This window comes from Drosophila simulans, chromosome 2R, assembly GCF_016746395.2.
Source record: "Drosophila simulans strain w501 chromosome 2R, Prin_Dsim_3.1, whole genome shotgun sequence".
Classification (NCBI taxonomy): domain Eukaryota; kingdom Metazoa; phylum Arthropoda; class Insecta; order Diptera; family Drosophilidae; genus Drosophila; species Drosophila simulans.
In genome coordinates this window covers 16,017,862-16,036,764 of record NC_052521.2, presented here as the reverse complement: position 1 = coordinate 16,036,764, position 18,903 = coordinate 16,017,862, and the positions used below count along the sequence as shown (strand labels likewise).

Below are 18,903 nucleotides of genomic sequence, written 5' to 3'. Positions count from 1 at the left end.
TTTTGACAAATAATAAGTTCATAAAAATATTTAAAATATAAAAGTGTTATTTAAAAAATTGTATGCAACCGTTAAAAAGTCACATGAAAAGCTGGTGAACAAGTCACAGTTTCGGTGCCAACTGCTTGCAGCAGTCTGGCAACGCCGCTATCCCCAAAAGCTTTCAATTGTCAGTGAATTGCGACTTATTAAGCAATTGCATTTTCGCTCTGCCGGCGAACTGAAGTATAATTGTTTTTATCCGCATTCGCACGAAATCAAGTGAATCCAGGATGCTGTCCAGGGTCTTCTGTATGCGCCTGAACACCTATGGTGTGGTCATTGGATGGCTGGGCGTGATTCTATCCTTCTTGGCCACGATCCTTTTGTCCGTGGCCCTGGGATTCGTCGATGAAATTGCGCAGCAGATCGCCAAGGAATCCAAAGATTCGGACATGACGGTCACCCAGATTCGCAGTGGTAAGGGCTAACCATCGAGTGCACCCACAACCAATCGTTTATTTCATTGTATTTCATTGCTCTTGCGGTTATTGCAGTGCTAGTAATCATTTTCAGTGTTTACCTGGCGCTCAAGGTGATTAATCTTCTGGCTTCGGCCATGTTGGTCGCAGGTACCGTTAAGGTAAGTCTAGTATCAATATGCACTCTGTACAATAGCATATATAAGTGTATACTATATATCTAGAGCTAGACCTTTTTGGTCTGCAAAAAAATCCAAGGCTTTTAGCACATACAAGCGTGTTCACCATACTAACTAGAGATAAAGATGGTTCTAATAGCGTTTTCTTGTCTTTCAGGAACGCCATTTGCTCCTGCTGCCCTGGCTGATCAACAATGGAGTGTTGCTTGTCTTTGGAATTGTCACCAATATTGCAATGCTGGCCCAAGTCATCGGAAGTACACCCTTCCTGAGCGCTCTTCCAATCATTTTGGTGGATGTGGGCCTGCTCGGTAAGTGAATCACCACTTCGTACATACATAAGCTCTATCTGGAAATGGGTATACACACTGTCCGTTGTTGCGAAATTGTGGATCCCCATTTCGCTTATCGCTCGGCGGTTTGCGATCGTTCCGTAATTGCGCTGGTACACGATGCTTATTTTTCTCTCGTTTTCGCTCGTTTCAGTGCTGACCTGGTATCTCTACTACGGCATCTACTCGCTCTTCAAGCAGATCCAGGCATCCAGTGAGGTCCAGCGCCCGCTGATCCCAGCGCCGACCCAGCAGCAGACCAACTCCTATCCCAGCTACACCAAGATTTAAGCTCCAGTGCAGCTTCCTGTTTCGCGAGCTCTTATTACATCATATCCCTTTCGAATGTTTCCAGTGGAGCCTCCCCGATTAAAGTAATATTTTTCTAGCTAGTAACACCAAAATTATATACTACGTCGTATTTCATGCACCAGAGAACGAAAATCTGTGTGTACATCATATATATTTACATTAACGCGACTGTATCCATACGTATATTCGAACGAAATGGCCAAAACACGATTTTTCGATTGGCTCCAAAAAAAATATATATATTTTATATACACAATCACATGGATAATTATTTGGGTGCTGGGCGTTTTGTTTTGCTCTTCGTGTTATAATGCTTGAAGATTTGGGACAACATCTACTATTATTTGTTTGCAGTTCTAAAATGTTAATACATACCATTCCTTAAAACTTAACACACATTTCTTCGTTTTTGCTGTGATAGACTTTCAAACATATATTTCTACACACACAGAGGGCATAAATTAAATCGAATCTTGGGGCGGCATTCGTTGCAGCTACTTAGGTAACTATTGATGGGTCATTCTGCTGCTCCGGCGGTCTCACTGTCATTTGCCCAGACCCAGCCACATGTAGCTCGGATCTATGAACTGGGAGCCGCGGTATCCCTGCGGATTGCGCGACACCAGCGATCGGATCTTCTGGGAGGGCCTGTAGCTGCGCAGGGCCTGCAGGAGCTTCGATGTCTTCCGGTCGTGCTCCTGCTGCTGCTCGGAATCCTCCGGAGCGTCGGGCGGCACGGGCGGCAGGTGCAGTGGGTGCGGGTGCTTACCCTCCAGCATTCGCGTCTCCGACTCACCCAGTTGCGACTGCTCCGCGAAGCGCAGGTTCGCCTCCAGGCGGTTGAAAAAGCCGCCCAGATTGGTCATGGCTCCTGGAATGTAGAACGAATGTCACTAGCAATGGGTTCATTTGTTAAGGATTAAATTAAAATTAAAGAATCCACCAAATTGCCAAAGCTCCGTGGTGTACTGCCCGAATCCTATCCTATACTCCATTACTCACCAGCACTGATCGAGGGCATATATCGGAGTGAGTCCGGAACCTCCTTTCGTTTCCAGGGCAAGGTGTAGGCGTAGGGGTGCGTAGGCGGTGGCTCCTCGTCGTCGGGTGGCCAGTTGGCGGGATCCCTCTTGGCCTTGACCTCCGCAAGTGGAGGTGCCGGAGATTGCCACTTGTGCTGCACCTGCAGCTGCTTGCGATGCTGGAGGTGCCACTGGCGACCGAACAATGCAGGATACGGGGTGAGATAGCTATCTCCGAATTGGTTATCCATTTCCGTTTCACTGGTTTTCGGCGGGGCATTTCCGCCATCGAAAGGGTAAAAGTTGTCCAAGGAGCGTGACGTCGTCGGCGCGACGGAGTCCCTGTCCTCACTTCCAGTGAAATCCCAGTCCGGATCCAACTCCCAGTTTCGCTCCCACTCCGGCGGAATTTGACGGTCACGACCGGTGGTTGGTGATGTCGCTATCGCCACCTGTGCACCGCCGAAAGGTGCGTTTCGCAGTGGACCTGCCGGTGGAGAAACATATCGGCAGACGGGCCCATTAATTGTGTGTGCTCCCGCAGGATTTGGGTTAGTCACTTGGGTACGAACAGGGTTGGCTTCGCCAAAAACGACATGACATCCAATTTCCGCTAGTGCCCTACAGATTTTAATTAGTGATAGGCGCAATGGCGGCTAATAAAAGGTCAGGTTTCAATTTGAAACAATTGCCGAGAAATGAAAAATTGCCGAAAATGTGAGATAGTTACGATAAAGTTTGCCCCATGGAATTGATGTCATATCTTCTGTTTAATTTAATAAGCAGGGAAGAACCACTCACTAGTTGTCGTGGTAAAATGTATTAGTTTTTAGTTTAAGTTTATAAGCTATTAGATTTAATTGTTTATTAGATTACTTTCTTAAAGGTGGTTAAAAAGTATTTAAGCACAGTATAGCATAATTAAATAACTCTTTGTGCATTACATCTTCTTTTAAAGGCTATTGCAAAAATGTATTTTTTAAAGTTTATTATTTGGGATTTAAAGAACTTATGTTGATTCAAAGAAGGATAATTTTGGATAATGAAGTTTTCTGCCACTTTTAAAGGATAAATTGGAAAAAAAGGGTTTCTGCCATTTTTCAACGGCGATAACGGTTATTTTTTTAAATCGCAGGCCCTTTTCAATAGTATTTTTTAATTTTTTTAAATTTTAAGATTTTTTAAAAGCAGAATGGGATGTTCTTCTGAGAAAAAGGCTCTTAAACAAGATATTTTCAGTAAATTTTAATTTAACTTGAGATCTATAAGATTCCAACTCCCTACAACAAAAACCATGATCTCAACTACTTTAGCTAGTATCTTTGAAGTGTTTTCTACCAGATTTCACAGACTCTTGGAACGGATTGACTTACCTGCAAATAGCAAAACCATAAGCAGAATCCGTCGCCTCATCACCAGGTGCGACATTGTGTGTCTGATTTTCGAGGACCGTCTTCTGGTTGCTGTTACATTTTACGGATACACCGATGCTAAATAGTTTGCAAACACATTTCAACCGTTGGTGGCTATGCTTTCACGGAATACAGCTGCTCCCACGGCGGAGATCGAGTTCCACGCCGGAGGACTGACGACTAACGGCCAAGTTGCTCGCATCGTGCGCTTTTATAGCTCCTCGCGGGCAGCGCACCAAACCCAACTCCATGCGAATCCTTTCGGCCACCCCGACCACGCTCCGCACGCAGCGAGCACCTGTTGCCCGACGAGCAGGAGCAGAACGATAGGGCAGGAGGACGACGGGGCGGGTTGGAAATAAAGGACGCTAGGGACATGCGCACAAGCTGGATGGCAGTGTCACCTTTGCTTGGTTTTTGAAGTGCGACTTGAGCTTCGGTAATTTTCTAATATGCACGGAAATGGCGAATGGCGCACAGCATTCACAGCAATTGGGAGTCGAGTGTCCAAGCTGGATTCCATTCCACCATTGATGCGAAGCCAAGCCAATAAGTCTCAGGTGTGCCAAAGGACCCTTTTTTTATGCAATTATCTTGTCATATTTCGCAATTTCTCCAGCAATGGATATTGCTCCAGGTGTAAGCCGGTCTTGCCACATGCCATTGTTCGAGGGAACATCCCAGGCATCCATCCATCCATCCATCCATCCATCCAGGCATACATCCAGCCATACCGCGTCCCTGCATCCAGCTGACATGACGTCAAAGGCTTTTGAGTTTGGCCACCGTATTAGCATAATTGGGTCAGTGGCTGGCTTCGGTGGCTTCCACCGTCCATTGTGAGCCACCGTGCATCCATCCAGGAGCTGCACCACCTTCGGGCCTTGGCCGCTCCACGCTCCTAATTGGATTTGCATGCAGCTTCTTTGTGACACGCTGGGCGTCCTAATGGTCCGGAGATCTGGTTTGGCCAGCTTTGCTTTGGTTTGCTTTGGCTGGGCGACCACCCCTGCTCCAAAGGTAAAGGTCCACCAGCCAGTCGGTTGGAGCACTGAAAGTTTGCCTCCACAGCGTTTGAAAAACTTGGGAGCACTAACTGTTTGTTAATTAAGCTTCAATTACAAGTTAGCTCAAGTCAACTCACGGCGCATCAACATTCGTTTGAGTTATTCACAAACGCAAGAAAGTTTTCCCGTTTTTAATCGATTTAGGGGGAAATTTTTAATTTTAATCATATTTAGATGGCCACTAAATTTATGAATTTTGACAGCAAAACAGTCAATGGTTCATATGCAAGACCTTTCTTGCTTATATTATTTTTAAATGTATAAAATCTTTAAATAAACATTAACTTAAGAATCAGAGTTCTGAAAAAATATTATTAAATTTGACGTTTAATTTTGCATTGTTTACAAATTATTTTATTTTATTATAAAATCGTTCCAGTGTAGAGCGTTGAAAAGTCGTTGAGAACTTTCAAGCTTTATTGGTGTTCCAAAACCCAAACATTCCGTTTTAAGAAAAGCTTTGCGGGTTTGGTTTTTGGGGCTCCAACGGATTTTCGCTCAGTCGCTCTTGAGCTTTCGTGCCGCGAAGTTGCCGTCAGCACAGCGCCGACCAAATAATTGGCTTCACAGCAGTTGAAATTCGTAGTGAAAAGTGAACTCCAACCGGAAAAGGACTCGCCAAGGAGCCAGCAAAGAATTAAAGTGCAATTACGATCGGGAAAATTGTGAAGGAAAAGCAATATTCAAGGAAAAAGTCATACATTTTTGGATAAAGGTGCGGCGAATGCTCTTTTCCTTACCAGATTTTTTTTTTTCTTGGGAGGAGTATGTGCACATGCCGTTGCATCTTACGAACTCCTTCTTGGCCACCCCATGGAGTTTTTCACAGGCCAGTGCGCCGGCGCCATGGGGGAAAACGGCTGTTTTTCACATTTCCCGCGCTGACAGCAGGTTGACGACCCGCACCCAAAACCAAACCCATACCTAAAATCCCAAATGCCGGCTTCCACGCTCACTTTCGCTGTGCGCTTTTCCCAGCCCTTATCGCATTTTCCACGTTACCACATTTCCTCGTTCCTTTTTCTCCCTCGTTTCTAACATCTGGGCCCGCCTAATAGACCAATCTGTCGGCTTACGCTGCGTATACTTAATAATGGCTGGCCATTGGTGTTCGTTTTCGTTGTTGTCGCTTGTTTACTTGGCCCACATCCAGCTGTAGCCCTCAACCAAATCCGGAGGTGGGCATCTCTTTACCAAGCACGCACTGGCACTTGATTTTCGATTTGGGCGCGGGCGTCTTCAAGAGACTCTTGTTCTTTTCGCTAAAATCGAAAAAATGTGCTAAACATTTGTGGGACTCTTTTGCGTACGACGAAGTTTGGGTTCACTGCAAAAGAGTATTGAAGTTACAAATGGTTATACACCTTAAAAGCACCTGCTAAAATATTCAAACAAATATTATGACCAATCTCTGTATAGATTTATGTAAAAAACTAAATTCTGGGAAATTTGTATTAATCAGCTACCCAGAAACCCAAAGTTCAGCTTGATCACACTGGCAATTGCTTAGAAATGTATCCTATTCTCCACTTGAGTTACCTGCTATAATCTGCATCTTATTCACCAATTTTTAGCTGTAACTAGCGCTGAGTCCGCAGCACGATCTCTCGATTTCCGCTCGATTGCAAAAGCAGTTGACCTTGGTGGCTCGCAGAATATTGCATTGCAGCAGCAGCAGCAACAATGGCGGGCTTAATCATCAATGAAGCGTGCAAGAAGCATGCTTGAGGCCTTCCGATTTTGCATTGTGATTTCAGTTGGCCAAGTCACGTGGAAGTGTGGAGCATAGCAGCATAGGTGGAGAGGTATCCATAGGTGCTGGCCAACAACAAATGGGCGAGTGGTGGTTGGGCAAAAACTACAACCGGTTCAATGTTTGCACAATTTTTGTGTGTCTCCGTGTGTTTTTTGGGTTCTTTTATTTGTTTTCATATTCCGCTGTTCTGCTCTGTCGCCAAAAAGCATTTAATATTACTGAATGAGTGCGGCTCCGGTCGTCGGTTTACCCACATTTCGGGCCACATTTACGAGCGGGGAGCATGCTGGGCAGTTAATTTAAATTTCACACTCGTAGCCGCAGATGTTGCTAGGGAACAGCTGCCCGCTCTCCCAGCCAAGTGCTTCTTTGATAATCATATTTTTAGTTAGATTTGTTAAAAATATAATACCACCCTCGCCGACTGAGTCAGCGACCCCCAGCTCATCGCACACCTGAAGGTCAGCGAGAGTTACACCTTGGGTTAAAAGCCACTTCCTGCTCCACCCTCAGCACTTCCGGTTCCTGAACCTCCTCCCTTTTGTGCGGCATTGCGTGTGTGTTAGACATGATTGCCCCTTTAACTACACTAAGAAAAAGTTAGCTGACTTAATCCCTTCAGTAAAATAAGGTTTTCATGCCAGATTATCATTGCTTATATTCTAAGCAAAACATCAGGTCGTGTATTTGGATTTATACATATCTTTTTATAAAACAAGATACCACTTATTCCTGGCAATATTATATTTATTTCAAATATGTTAAAATTACTTTTGAACTAGCTAAATTTCCCAGCTCTTTGCCTGCGTGCATAAATGAGCTCAACTAGCTCGTGAATTAAGTTCACATTTAGCATAATTTCATTGTTTTTTGTTGGCCACAAACAGCCGTTAGACGTGTTAGCTTAGTTACTGAGACGACCGCACCGCATTCTGACCCTGGTCGGAAGCCTTTAATTACTCATACGCCGCGTGTGACGGAGAGTGCTGACCCCGCCCAAAAAAAAAACAGGGGAAACTGACTGCAGAATGCAACTCAGAATGCAATCGAAGGCTGTCCCACGATGGCAAGCTGGCCTGCTTTTGCTTTGGCAGCGCAGTAAACATTTAGCCTAATGGGGCTTCTCTTCGAGGGGGGATTCTTTGGCGTTTTAGGTGGCTTTTGGGCGCGTTTTTGGGGAGGGTGCTGAGCAGAAGCAGTCGGCGGCGTACATTGCCCTCCAGCACAATTGCGCCCTCAAGCATGGCAGGCCGCCTCGATGGCTGTTGCTCAGTTAAAAGCTAAAAAAAAAATAAAACACCGACTGAAATTGTCATTAATTCGTGTTGTGCGCAAAGTGAAATTTTGTATGTTTTAAGCGGTTGCTGGTTGATGTTAATGCTGCTACTGCCATTTCGCTGCCTTGTTTTGTTAATGCAGCGATAAATTCGTGACGTTAAATTCACAAACATGTGCCAGCGACACGTTTTGTTGACCCCAAAGAGCGCTTTCCAAGCGCGTTAAAGAGAAATTTCGTTTTTAGGCCATAATTCCCTATATTCAACACCTTTTAAATACTATAAAAATGTAAACAAAATATTATAACTTTTGCCTACTTTTCAATGTCAACGAACGCGGCATTTATCTTATGCAAACGAAATTCGACTCAGGAAAGCTTTAAATACTTTATAATCCACTTTCAACAGATATTGTATTGCATCGAAATAAACATTTTCAAATTACCCGTCACATAAATATTTATTAATTTATTCTGCTGCATTATTACTTTTCTTTCCGTACACAAATCGCGGGGTTTTTTTTGTTCGCCAGTAAAATGGCTGTCAAAATGCGCAAGTTGCATGCGACAAGCAATTTGGCGAGGCCACATCCTGGCCCATTTCCTGGGTCCTTCAAAGGCTCCCACGCATAACCACTTCACATCCCCGACAAAAGCAGCAAACAATGGTTGGGCGAAGGGAGGAGGCACTTAACCCAGTTTTTAGTTTCATTCAGATGCTTCCTTCACTTTGACATGCCAAAAAGCCCGAATGATATCATATCCAGCCAACCACCAATCCCTCTATCCGTCTGACCCAAATTCGAAGCTATTCTCTGCCATGCGGGTGGCCACAACAATTGTCCACAGTATTGATTTTTGCTCCCTCCATTTCAGCTGAAGTTGGAGCTGAACTGCCAATAAAAAAGACTGAACCGAACCGAACTGAAGACACCAACCAAGGACCAAAACGAGGAAATGTTTTAGGAGCAAGCTGCAGCCAAGAGAGATAAGGGAAGTGCCGCACTAACCCCCATCATTAGCATAAACATCGACCAGACAAAGTCGCAATGTTTCTGCCCGTGAAATCCAATCAGTAAGTACACGGGAAATAAATCGAATATACTAGCTAAGTGCTAATGATTTTACCTTTTTCTATATGCTTAGTATAACAAACATTGTACTTTGATTTCAATGCTTAAAGTTGAATATTTTTTGTGCCTAAGCGCAAATTTAAGTGGCGACTTGTGGTGCTCCATGTTCGCTTCATTCAACCCCCAAAAATGCCAGCCCCCTCAAAAACGACATGAACATAAACATGTAGCATAAACAACCCCTGGCTTTACAGCAGTGGAGCAGTTCCTGTTTCTGTTTTTGCCGACACCTTGTCGCCGCCATTACCATTATGTTTACAAGACTTGATTTTGTTGGGGCGAACTCATTTTACGAACTCATCAAATTCTCGTTGCAGTTCCGGCGAGGCGAGTGGCAACAACGAAGATGTCACCACCACCAGCAACAATTCCACACAGACGCCCAGCGATCTGAGCCCACCGGGACCCAATGAGGAGGTCCTGCCCCAGGCGCATCACCAGAATCCGGGCCACTGCATCGCCTCCTTTGCAGCCATCAACCAGATGAGGAACAATGCGCAGGTAAGGAAAAAATCAGACAAGAAAATCTCATCTTTCTGAATTTCAAACAAGTTATGATCAGGTCAATTTCTTCTTCAAAAATCAGCAAAGCCATAACATACAGTTCAAATTCATTCCATTAATTGACAGATCTTGATATTGCCGTACTAATTGCATTAGGCGCGAACATAATTAAAATATTTATTTAGAATGGGCGCGTGATTGAGGTCGTCGCAAGTCCGACTCGACGCTGGCCCACATGGCGCATACATAATGTCTTTCGCGCGTTTCTCTTTCATTTTGGGCAGTCGGCAACATTAATTGCGACCGATGCCGCCCCCTGCCTCGCAAAGTTCAGCTGGGTGAGGCTATTAGAGCAAATTGCCATTTTAGTAGCCCGGCGGGTGGATGGATGAGTTGGCCTTAACCAGAAGCGCGCCATGATGTAAGCGACACTTTGCCATTCAAAAGTGCCTCCACTATCAGGTTCATTGACTGCGGGCTCCCTGTCAAAAGTTATTGATGGAGAGTCCTTCTAAGGATTCGACTGGTCGTGGGAGTGAGGGATTTGGAGTGCAAATTGAGCACGTAGTCGGGCATTAATCGGATTTGTAAAGCGACCCTTTGGCCGCGTCAGCACCCCCAGGTCTCAACAGCCTTCCCAGCTCCATTCTCACTCGTTCTCCTGCCCATTTCAGCTCTGCGATGTGCGCCTGGAAGTGGGCGGCGACACCATCAATGCCCATCGAGTGGTTCTGGCTTCCGTATCGCCCTATTTCTATGCGATGTTCAACGGTGAGTGCACTTCTATAACAAAAAGCAATCCTTTCCTGGATTTACCATCCTATCGATATTGGATATAAATCCAACTTCTAAAGCAATATGTAAACTGATACATACCAATCTCATTTACCAGACGACATGCTGGAACGCACTCAGGGACTAGTCCGACTACACGACGTGGACAGCTCGGCGCTGCGGCAGCTGATCGATTACACCTACACCGGCGAGATCACGATCACCGAGCAGAACGTACAGGTGCTGCTTCCCGCCTCCGGACTGCTGCAGATGCACTCGGTGCGGGATGCCTGCTGCAAGTTCCTGCTGCGCCAGCTGCATCCCTCCAACTGCTTGGGCATCCGCAGCTTTGCAGATGCCCACTCCTGCAAGGAGCTGCACACAAGATCACATAAGTACGCCCTGCAGAACTTCCAGCAGGTGGTGGGTACCGAGGAGTTCCTGCTGCTGCCGTTCGAGGAGGTTCGCGAGCTGATCTCCAACAGCCAGCTGAACATCAGCTCCGAGGAGCGAGTATTTGCCGCCGTCATCAATTGGGTGAAACATGACCTGGCCACAAGAAGACTTCACATTGCCGAGTTGATGTCGAACGTTAGGCTGCCGCTGGTGAGCAGGGATTTCCTCATGAGCTGCGTGGAAACGGAGACCCTCATGCGCGATGACTCCGAGTGCAAGGAGCTGCTGCTGGAGGCCATGAAGTACCATCTGCTTCCGGAGCAGCGCAGCATAATGGGCAGCCAGCGGACCCAGGAGCGTCGTCCGGAGGGCATGAAACCCTACGTATTTGCGGTGGGAGGAGGCAGTCTCTTTGCCATTCACAACGAGTGCGAGGTGTACAATCCGCGCTCCAACTCATGGAGTCCAGTGGCACCAATGTTGTGGCGACGATCCCGATCCGGAGTAACTTCTCTGCACAAGCAGTTGTACGTGGTCGGCGGCTACGATGGAGTCAGTGATCTGGCCACGGCAGAGAGCTACAATCCTCTGACCAACAAGTGGAGCAACATCACCCCAATGGGTACGAAACGCAGCTGTCTGGGCATCTGCTCCTACGATGCCTTGATCTACGTTTGTGGCGGTTACGATGGCGCCTCCTGCCTGAGCAGCATGGAGCGCTATGATCCACTCACTGGCATCTGGAGCTCCTGTCCGGCGATGAGCACAAGGAGAAGGTACTGCCGACTGGCTGTGCTGGAAAATTGCATATACAGTCTGGGCGGCTTCGATTCCACCAACTACCAGTCAAGCGTGGAGCGGTTTGATCCCAGAGTGGGTCGCTGGCAACCGGTGCCCAGCATGTCGGCACGCAGGAGCAGCTGTGGCGTCGCCTCCACCGACGGGCATCTGTATTGCATTGGTGGTAATGATGGCACCATGTGCATGTCCAGCGGAGAGCGATTCAATTTGCGCAGGAACAGCTGGGAACCCATCGCAGCAATGCACTCGCGAAGGTAAGGAGTCTGAATTGACAGTCCAACTTCTTCCCTATACTTAATAATTGTGTACTTTTCTAGATCCACCCATGAAGTGGTCGAGGTGGAGGGCGCCCTCTTCGCCTTGGGCGGCAACGATGGCAGCTCGTCGTTGAACTCTGTGGAGCGATACGATCCGCGGCTAAACAAGTGGAGCGTGGTCAACGCCATGGTGGCTCGACGCAGCTCAGTCGGCGCCGCCGTCCTGGAGTGCTTCCATCTGGAGCGCGGACTGGTGCAGACGACGAACTTATGACCCTTGGCCAGCATAACCGAGTCCTTCGCCGCAGCTGCAGCGAGCGGCACTAGCAATGGCAACAGCACCGTCAACGGGATTGGATCCGGTGGAGTCATACCTCCGTCATCGGGCGTGGGAGGCACTCTGACCGTTCCGAGCCGAGCGGAGGCTGCTGCCTTTACGGCCAACATAGCTCTGAGTAGTTCCGCGCCCTCGGCCAGCTCCACGCTGCGTCGTCATCGGAGGGACACACCCGGTCTGGCTGAGAGCCGCAGGGCCAACAGCAATGCCAGCAGCAGTGGCAGCGAAAGCGGAAGTACCAGCGGCGCCAGCGGATCCGGAGGAGGAAAGCCACCGGCGACGGCCTGATCCTGGTCCATGTCGCGTCGCTTTTAAGCCACCTAACAATTACAAATTAACTCACATACAAAGCTAACCCCACGCGCCTAATGCAGGAATTTGATTGTTCGAGTTCGTTATGGATAGACTTAAGAATATTTATATGACTTGGAGACCCCGGGCGGTGGTTCGATTGCTCAACATCAAGGATGAACATCGCAGTGGATGCATGCCCATAATACACACATGTTTCTAGTCAAGATCTCTCACACACACAACATGGGAATGCCGCGGGGACACAACTCCTGGAGAAGCAACCTAATCTGCCTACAATTTACATACATAAACCTCTATACACTTAAATTATATACTGTATACACTCTTATGTACTATTCTTATGTATTTTATACACGCAATTAAAACGATAAGTAAGTGTTTCGTAATCGTATGCGACGAAGTCGGCGTTCTGTTTGGCTCTGTTCTGTATGCGCTTTGTACTAGTATCTTGACAGGAAGCCCCCGCTAAGGTGTGGATCACATCATCCGCTCGGCCATGCTGCTCGCCACGTTGCCCACGTTCTTCTCCTTCTCCGCCGGCTGGGCGACCTTCGAGGCCATTTTCCGGGCGTCCAACCAGTCCTTGGGCAGACCGGTGCCAACTGCAAAGATTGGGGGATTGGGATTAGTGGAGGGATCGCTGCACGGGGACGCCGCTTCGTTTTTTCACAAGTGGTGTGCCCCGGCAGTTGGAGCTAAAATCAGTTGCAATCTATAAAGGGGACACAACGATCTTCAGACAGTTCTCAGTACGCATTTATTTTCAGTTTCCGTTTCACGTGACTCTCGATGATGGGACATGGAAAGTTAAATGCTGATGCGGCCATTTGCCCGCATTGGTATCATTGGTCCACAAAAAGCCGGGTCGTGTTTCGATCCTTGGCACCCAGTGAACGGATGTGGGATGAAGCTGCCTCCGGGTGACAAGGACCTAGCACTTGGCAGATAATTCGTGAAAAAATGAAGCCGATGCGCCGCTTGGGAGTGGTTAAAACTAAACGGTACTTAGGCTCTAGCTCGAAGGAATTTCAATAAAAATTAATTAACAACGAATGTGGATCGCCTCCTAGTCCAGGTCATCGGCTACTGGGTTGCGCGATCGGGAGAAACGTTAACAGAACGAAATTTTGTGCGGCAAATAGGAAGAGAGATGGAGTACGGAAAACGCGTTAGAAATTACTCAATTATGAAGGCTATGTCTAAGTTTTGGCCAATGTGATTGAAACCAAAAGCACAAGTGTTTTCAACTTAAAAGTAAACTCTTTTTGTTAATCAAAACGAGAGCTATTTACTTTTGTAAACCTTCTCGGTCATGTCATCGAAGCCAGAGTCCTGGATGTTGAGCATCAAGCTATCCGCCGACAGATAGACCTTGTTCTGTGAGCTGGCAATCTGTTGATAGGGGAAAAGCATTTCATTAATTTTAAATCAGAAGAGATTTATAATATCAATCCTACCGTGCGTGCAATGCTTTGAGCGGCACGCAGCTTGCGCAGCTTCAGGTAGGCTGGGTTTTGCTTCACGGCCAGACCTAAGTAAACATATCAGTTAAGAAGAACCAGTAGGTGGCAAAAAACTGGGTAAACCTAATCCCTATTTACATGTTTCCAGAAGGCCAAAAGTAAATAATGAACATGGAAAAACAATGCAGTTTTTCCAGCTCACAACATACTAAAAGCCTTTTAGTCAGATGTAAAAGGGTACAAACTGTTCTAGTTAGTGTTTTGTAAAAGGATATCATTTTGGCAGCCTCGGCTTCTCCCTCAGCCTGCACAATCTTCTGCTGCTTCTCCTGCTTGGCGCGCTCCACAAAGAAGACAGCCCGCTGTGCTTCCTGCTGGGCCACTTGTTTGGCCTCAATAGCGGCAGTGTATTCCTTGCCGAAGCTCAGCTCGGTGAGGGACACATCGTCCAGAATGATGTTGAAGTCGCGGGCGCGCTCGACCAGCTCCTTGCGGATCAGTAGGGATACCTGGTAACAGACAAGTACTATATACAAACTGAATTAACCATGGATAGTTTAAAGATTTCTACCTGCTGACGCTGGGTAATAAGCTGCGAGGCATTGAACTTTGCAATCACGCTCTTCAGCACCTCGTTGCAAATGGAGGGCAGAACCTTCTCGTCGTAGTCCACGCCCAGCTGCTTGTGCAGATACGGCAGGTTGAGGGAATCGGGGCGCGACAGCACACGCAGCGAGATGTTGATCATCTGCAGATCCTTGGAGCCAGTGGGCGAGGATATTTTGCGGGGACGCGAGCGAATGTCATAGATAATGGGGTACTGGAACCAGGGGATGCGCACGTGCAGGCCCTCGGAGTAAATGTCGCTCTGGATGCCGCCCAGACGGCTGAAGATGATGGCGCGGTGACCACCCTCAACTGTTGAAAGGAAAATTAATCAAGTCAGTGGGTTTGCATACATAGTGTAGTAAATGGTAAAATATATATCTTATATGTAATTACGTTGGACTTAAGACCCGAAAGTAAACACAAATATAATGGAGTTTGTTATGCAATCATGGGGAGATGAAATATGGGATTGGCTAACAATGACAAGTAACTAAATTATATTATTATAAATAATAAGTTAACGCATGTTCCTTACATGCATCTTATTAGAATCTAATAAGAATGTTGCAAATCATATTGGAAGTTATGAAATCCGGGAAACAGCAGAAACACACACACATAAAGCAACATCTCTATGCACTCTGTAATCATTTGAGGTTATGTGCACATGCCGCTAGTGCCCGTGTTTATGCTTTTAGCCCTCAAATCGGTGGCTATATCCGATCGGTTCTGTCCTTACCGGTGTACAGTGACTGGCTAACTCCATAGGCGGCTGCTCCCACGGCGGCCAGGACCTTCAGTCCGATTCCCAGTCCCGGCGGACCACCTTTGCCCAGCTTGCCGGCAAGATCGTTCAATTTGCTCTGTGCCATCTTGTTTGTCTTCTGCGACGAGGAATTACAAAAAAAATAATATTAAATGTCCGTAAACGCAGAGCACTCTCTATGGATTTTGTGATAATAAACGTATGATTTTTAGACGTACAAAATTGGGAAACTCTCACGCACGTTTGGTTCGGTGTGACCGTATGTGACGTTGTCACATAATCATTCGTTATTTAAATCGATACAAAAATGTAATATTTGTGCTATTATCGGTTTGTGTGCTTGCTAACAACTATTTGTATTTTAATTTTTAATAAAAAACTTTCCGAGTTAGTTATATGTAATATTCCATTCTTTTGTGTAGCAGTATTTGAGTGATTTTTTTTTAAAGAATTTTAAAACTAATTGCTCACAGGTGTTTGTTAGTATAGAATAAGGTTTGATCGTTGGTTTTGATAAATGAGCATTGCGGTTTGCACGCGATTTCATGCGGCGCGTTTTTCTCGTTTGGCGCGTTTTGTGAGCGATTAGCATTTGAAAGCGATTTCTGTGCGGATTAAGCGCGATTTTAGGCGTATTGGTAACGGCTTGCTTTAAATTTTGAAATCTTTACCCAAAATTTTGAAAATATATTATAATGAAAATATGTATTAAGAGCTTTAAATATAAACATAATAACGAATTAGAATACACATAAAAAAGATATGGCAAACAATAACTCATGGTGCGTTACCACTAATCACCTAGAGCTGTAGCCAAAAGTTATAAATAGACGATGAAACCTGTGGCCTGGTGCTTTTTGTTTTTGTTGCAGCACTTAAACTCACATGTTGTGAGTTTTTTGTAAAATTGTGACAATTACATTTTCAAGCGAATAGCTCCAGTGTGCTGGAGCGGAAAGGAATTTAAATCGGCCAGAGAAATTATTTATGCCCCTTATCAAAAGGCTGGCGGGGGCCTCTGTTTTCGTCATGTTTTTGCCAATCTGATTTGAGGATTTACCCTCTGCGCAGTGTTTATAGATTAGTATTTATGGCTTAGTTCCCCCTGATGATTGGGCCTTATTGCTTTATGGCGCTTGTCGCAAATTGGCCACTGATGGATTCGTAATTAATTTCGGACCAGCATCGATTAGATAAGGGATGTGATGGAGGGACAATGTCGTTTTGCCTCCCATCAAGTGGCGCGGAAAATTCCTCGAATTAGCCGCGCTAAAAGCCAACATTTCGGATGGCCAGCTGACGCACCTGCCACCTTTCTTTTGATCACATCACGTTAAGATGCTAACAGGTGGCCCCTAATGGCTGCTAAATTTCGATCTGACGTCGAAAATTAAACTGCGAACCTAAGACAACCCAATTCGATGGGGTTCATTTGGAATTCGCGGTGCAAAGTATGCATTAAAATATATATGACGATGACGCTCGTATTCGCACTTCCAGAATTCCCCAAGGAAATCTACATATTAAGCTTCACAGCACTGGAAAAATAATATTTGAGTTAATTGTAATTCTTGAATGAAGAAATCATGCTATAAAGTTGACTATTGCACTAAATAATCATGATAAAGTGGTTGAAAAGCAGAGATTACTACTCTGCTACTATAATTAATCAAATATGGGGAATAGGTCATAATTTCTTCGCGTGCACTTAATTCCTGATGAGTTCGGTTGAAAGACCGCAGAAACTCACCAGCGGAATACCCAAGGGGGCTACACAGCCACAAGTGGGTGGAAGTGGGTGGAAATGGGTGGAAGTAACCTAGTCAATGTCATCTGAGCCAAAATCGGCTATTGGCCAGCAATTAACATGCGCAACGGGCCGCTCGAAAAGCCAATTGCGATCGGTCGACTTTAGTATGGCCAACACCGAATCGGTCGTACTTAGCTTAGTTATGTGGATTATGTGCTTGCTGACGGGGCCAACAAAGCTTGCCAATTTGGCGGCAGTTCGTTCGGTTTCCATTGAACGACAGGCACTTGAACTTGAATTTGAGGGGGTGTACATAAGCCTATACTTTCGTATTGAGGAACTAAAGTCGTCATGTTGGCCAAGTTCAAGCCAAACAGCACGTTTTGCATATTAAGAACCTGGGCATCATTCATCACCAGTCCGGCGGGGAACTTGTGCAATCAGATGCAGACTGAAAGTCTATATAGTATAGTACGAATCTGTAATCCATTAGAACAACTGCTCATTTCGCCGGGCTGCAAAAAAATGTGTAACGGATTGTAATTGGTCCGAACAACACCCGCCCGATAAAATCCGACGGAGGATGTGTAATTGCATTGACTGGCAATTATTTCCAGCCAATACTCCGCCCCTTCTGCCACCTGACACGTGAAAAGCGAAAAGCTGAAACAAAAACACAGACATCATACGGATTTGCCAGTGGAGCATAGCGTGATCACTACGCTGGTGGGGATTGATGGAAATTCGGTTGGGAATCGGAAAATGCTGCATCATTCGGCAACGGAAGAGCTGCTGCGCGGTAGACCTTTCCAATTTACATAGACCAATAATCGATTTGCATACGACAGGTAGCTATTTTAGCCACCGATGGATCTATTAACGGATATATTTTTGGCGCTTTGTGGGGAACCTTTTGTGCCATGCACGATATTATGGGTGAATCTACAAAACATTCGGCCATCGAAACACAATTAATTCGGTACAGCCAGCTAAGATTTCAAAAATGCATAAGCCCGATTGGGTAAATGGCTAAGTAGCGTTACTAAAACCAAAGTTAGATTAGCTCTCTATGTTTGTAATGGATGTAAACAATGATAGTATGGGGAATTCTGTGATCATGATCTCTACGGGGGTTTCTATGGGGATAAATTCCAGCCACTCCATTTAATGGAAGTCCACTAATTATTATTTGGTTTTTTAAAGCTCATAGAATTTATACTAAAGCTATAATCTTAAACACATAAATCACACCAAAATCTCTATTGATTGAAACTTGGAATTTTGGAGTCACAGTGATAGCATGAAATGTGATACTACTTCAGCGTTTTACTGACACAATCATTGGTTTTCAAAGGAGATTCATTGTGTTATATATGATGCGACTTATAGCCGTAGTCTGTGTAGCGCCTTTTGATAATTTTGGAATACCCAGTGAATTTCCTATGGAGTGAGTAGGGTATTAAAGTCTACCAAAACCCGCCAAAAGAGCTTAACGAAACTTAACCAATCGATTCGTGACTCGAGCATCATTGACTCGATTCTCATTGAGTCGTCGTAACTCGTTTGATGAGATCGAAAACCAAACAGCGGCATCATGACAAGTGTATTAGGAGGAGATCCGTAGTCGCAACCCCCCGCCTGGTACCGATTTCCGATGGGACACGTTATACGAGCGGACTTAAGATCGTTTAGCACTCCCATTCTGGAGCACGCGTTTGTCTACTTTTATTCGTTATGCCCGATTCCACTGTTTAGCGACTGAAGATAATCAGTTTGTTTTCATTTCCAGGGGACATGAGACGGGCATGTGTCCAAATATCTGCCAGATACAGATACTTCGACCCAACTGTCGCGGAGCTATCTAAGGCACTTGTTTGCTCTGCTGACGCACCATTAGATCGAACTTTCATTTGCGGGGCCGTAAATTTGGCAATGTGATGTGCGTCTCAAGAAAAAAGTCGGAGATACAATGAGTTATCTG

At 45.7% G+C, this 18,903-nt stretch overlaps 4 protein-coding genes across 8 annotated transcripts; 2 read left to right on the top strand and 2 right to left on the bottom strand.

The window, feature by feature from the left end:
- The first annotated feature begins 162 nt into the window (after positions 1 to 162).
- Positions 163 to 1,540, top strand: LOC6735184. Its single transcript, XM_002082122.3, has 4 exons — positions 163 to 459; positions 537 to 622; positions 798 to 951; positions 1,127 to 1,540. Exons 1-4 carry the CDS (start codon positions 273 to 275, stop codon positions 1,261 to 1,263), a joined length of 564 nt encoding a protein of 187 aa, XP_002082158.1. The 5' UTR covers positions 163 to 272; the 3' UTR covers positions 1,264 to 1,540.
- On the bottom strand, positions 1,425 to 3,977 carry LOC6735182. Of its 2 annotated transcripts, none has more exons than XM_016168443.3 (3): positions 3,680 to 3,977; positions 2,287 to 2,793; positions 1,425 to 2,152 (listed from the first exon to the last, which is right to left on the bottom strand). In XM_016168443.3, the coding sequence occupies exons 1-3, from the start codon at positions 3,732 to 3,734 to the stop codon at positions 1,830 to 1,832; spliced, it is 885 nt and encodes a 294-aa protein (XP_016028472.1). In that variant the 5' UTR covers positions 3,735 to 3,977; the 3' UTR covers positions 1,425 to 1,829. The 2 variants fall into 2 exon arrangements, with proteins under 2 accessions (XP_016028472.1, XP_016028471.1); XM_016168442.3 differs by having other exon boundaries at positions 1,425 to 2,155; positions 3,680 to 3,941.
- A 1,279-nt stretch (positions 3,978 to 5,256) lies between these two features.
- Positions 5,257 to 12,720, top strand: LOC6739471 (kelch-like protein 17). The gene is made up of 6 exons (XM_016172106.3): positions 5,257 to 5,500; positions 8,694 to 8,892; positions 9,268 to 9,451; positions 10,129 to 10,225; positions 10,347 to 11,679; positions 11,743 to 12,720. Exons 2-6 carry the CDS (start codon positions 8,867 to 8,869, stop codon positions 11,954 to 11,956), a joined length of 1,854 nt encoding a protein of 617 aa, XP_016028470.2. The 5' UTR covers positions 5,257 to 5,500; positions 8,694 to 8,866; the 3' UTR covers positions 11,957 to 12,720.
- On the bottom strand, positions 12,631 to 15,545 carry LOC6739472 (prohibitin-2). Of its 4 annotated transcripts, none has more exons than XM_016172223.3 (7): positions 15,391 to 15,545; positions 15,146 to 15,290; positions 14,369 to 14,715; positions 14,073 to 14,306; positions 13,792 to 13,869; positions 13,627 to 13,726; positions 12,631 to 12,936 (listed from the first exon to the last, which is right to left on the bottom strand). In XM_016172223.3, the coding sequence occupies exons 2-7, from the start codon at positions 15,276 to 15,278 to the stop codon at positions 12,812 to 12,814; spliced, it is 1,017 nt and encodes a 338-aa protein (XP_016028469.1). In that variant the 5' UTR covers positions 15,279 to 15,290; positions 15,391 to 15,545; the 3' UTR covers positions 12,631 to 12,811. The 4 variants fall into 4 exon arrangements, with proteins under 4 accessions (XP_016028469.1, XP_016028468.1, XP_016028467.1 ...); XM_016172222.3 differs by having other exon boundaries at positions 15,414 to 15,504; XM_016172221.3 differs by lacking the exon at positions 12,631 to 12,936 and adding an exon at positions 13,069 to 13,420.
- Between the last annotated feature and the right edge of the window lie 3,358 nt (positions 15,546 to 18,903).

Coding starts and splice junctions, on each gene's coding strand:
- LOC6735184 (XM_002082122.3), top strand. CDS start 273: ATGCTGTCCAGGGTCTTCTGTATGCGCCTGAACACCTATGGTGTGGTC. Junction 623..797: donor TGGTCGCAGGTACCGTTAAG/GTAAGTCTAGTA, acceptor CTTGTCTTTCAG/GAACGCCATTTGCTCCTGCT. Junction 952..1,126: donor GGTGGATGTGGGCCTGCTCG/GTAAGTGAATCA, acceptor CGCTCGTTTCAG/TGCTGACCTGGTATCTCTAC.
- LOC6735182 (XM_016168442.3), bottom strand. CDS start 3,734: ATGTCGCACCTGGTGATGAGGCGACGGATTCTGCTTATGGTTTTGCTA. Junction 2,794..3,679: donor TATGGTTTTGCTATTTGCAG/GTAAGTCAATCC, acceptor CTCCACCGGCAG/GTCCACTGCGAAACGCACCT. Junction 2,156..2,286: donor TATGCCCTCGATCAGTGCTG/GTGAGTAATGGA, acceptor TCTACATTCCAG/GAGCCATGACCAATCTGGGC.
- LOC6739471 (XM_016172106.3), top strand. CDS start 8,867: ATGTTTCTGCCCGTGAAATCCAATCA. Junction 8,893..9,267: donor CTGCCCGTGAAATCCAATCA/GTAAGTACACGG, acceptor TTCTCGTTGCAG/TTCCGGCGAGGCGAGTGGCA. Junction 11,680..11,742: donor GCAGCAATGCACTCGCGAAG/GTAAGGAGTCTG, acceptor GTACTTTTCTAG/ATCCACCCATGAAGTGGTCG.
- LOC6739472 (XM_016172223.3), bottom strand. CDS start 15,278: ATGGCACAGAGCAAATTGAACGATCTTGCCGGCAAGCTGGGCAAAGGT. Junction 13,870..14,072: donor AAGCCGAGGCTGCCAAAATG/ATATCCTTTTAC, acceptor TGATATGTTTAC/TTAGGTCTGGCCGTGAAGCA. Junction 13,727..13,791: donor CTCAAAGCATTGCACGCACG/GTAGGATTGATA, acceptor CCCTATCAACAG/ATTGCCAGCTCACAGAACAA.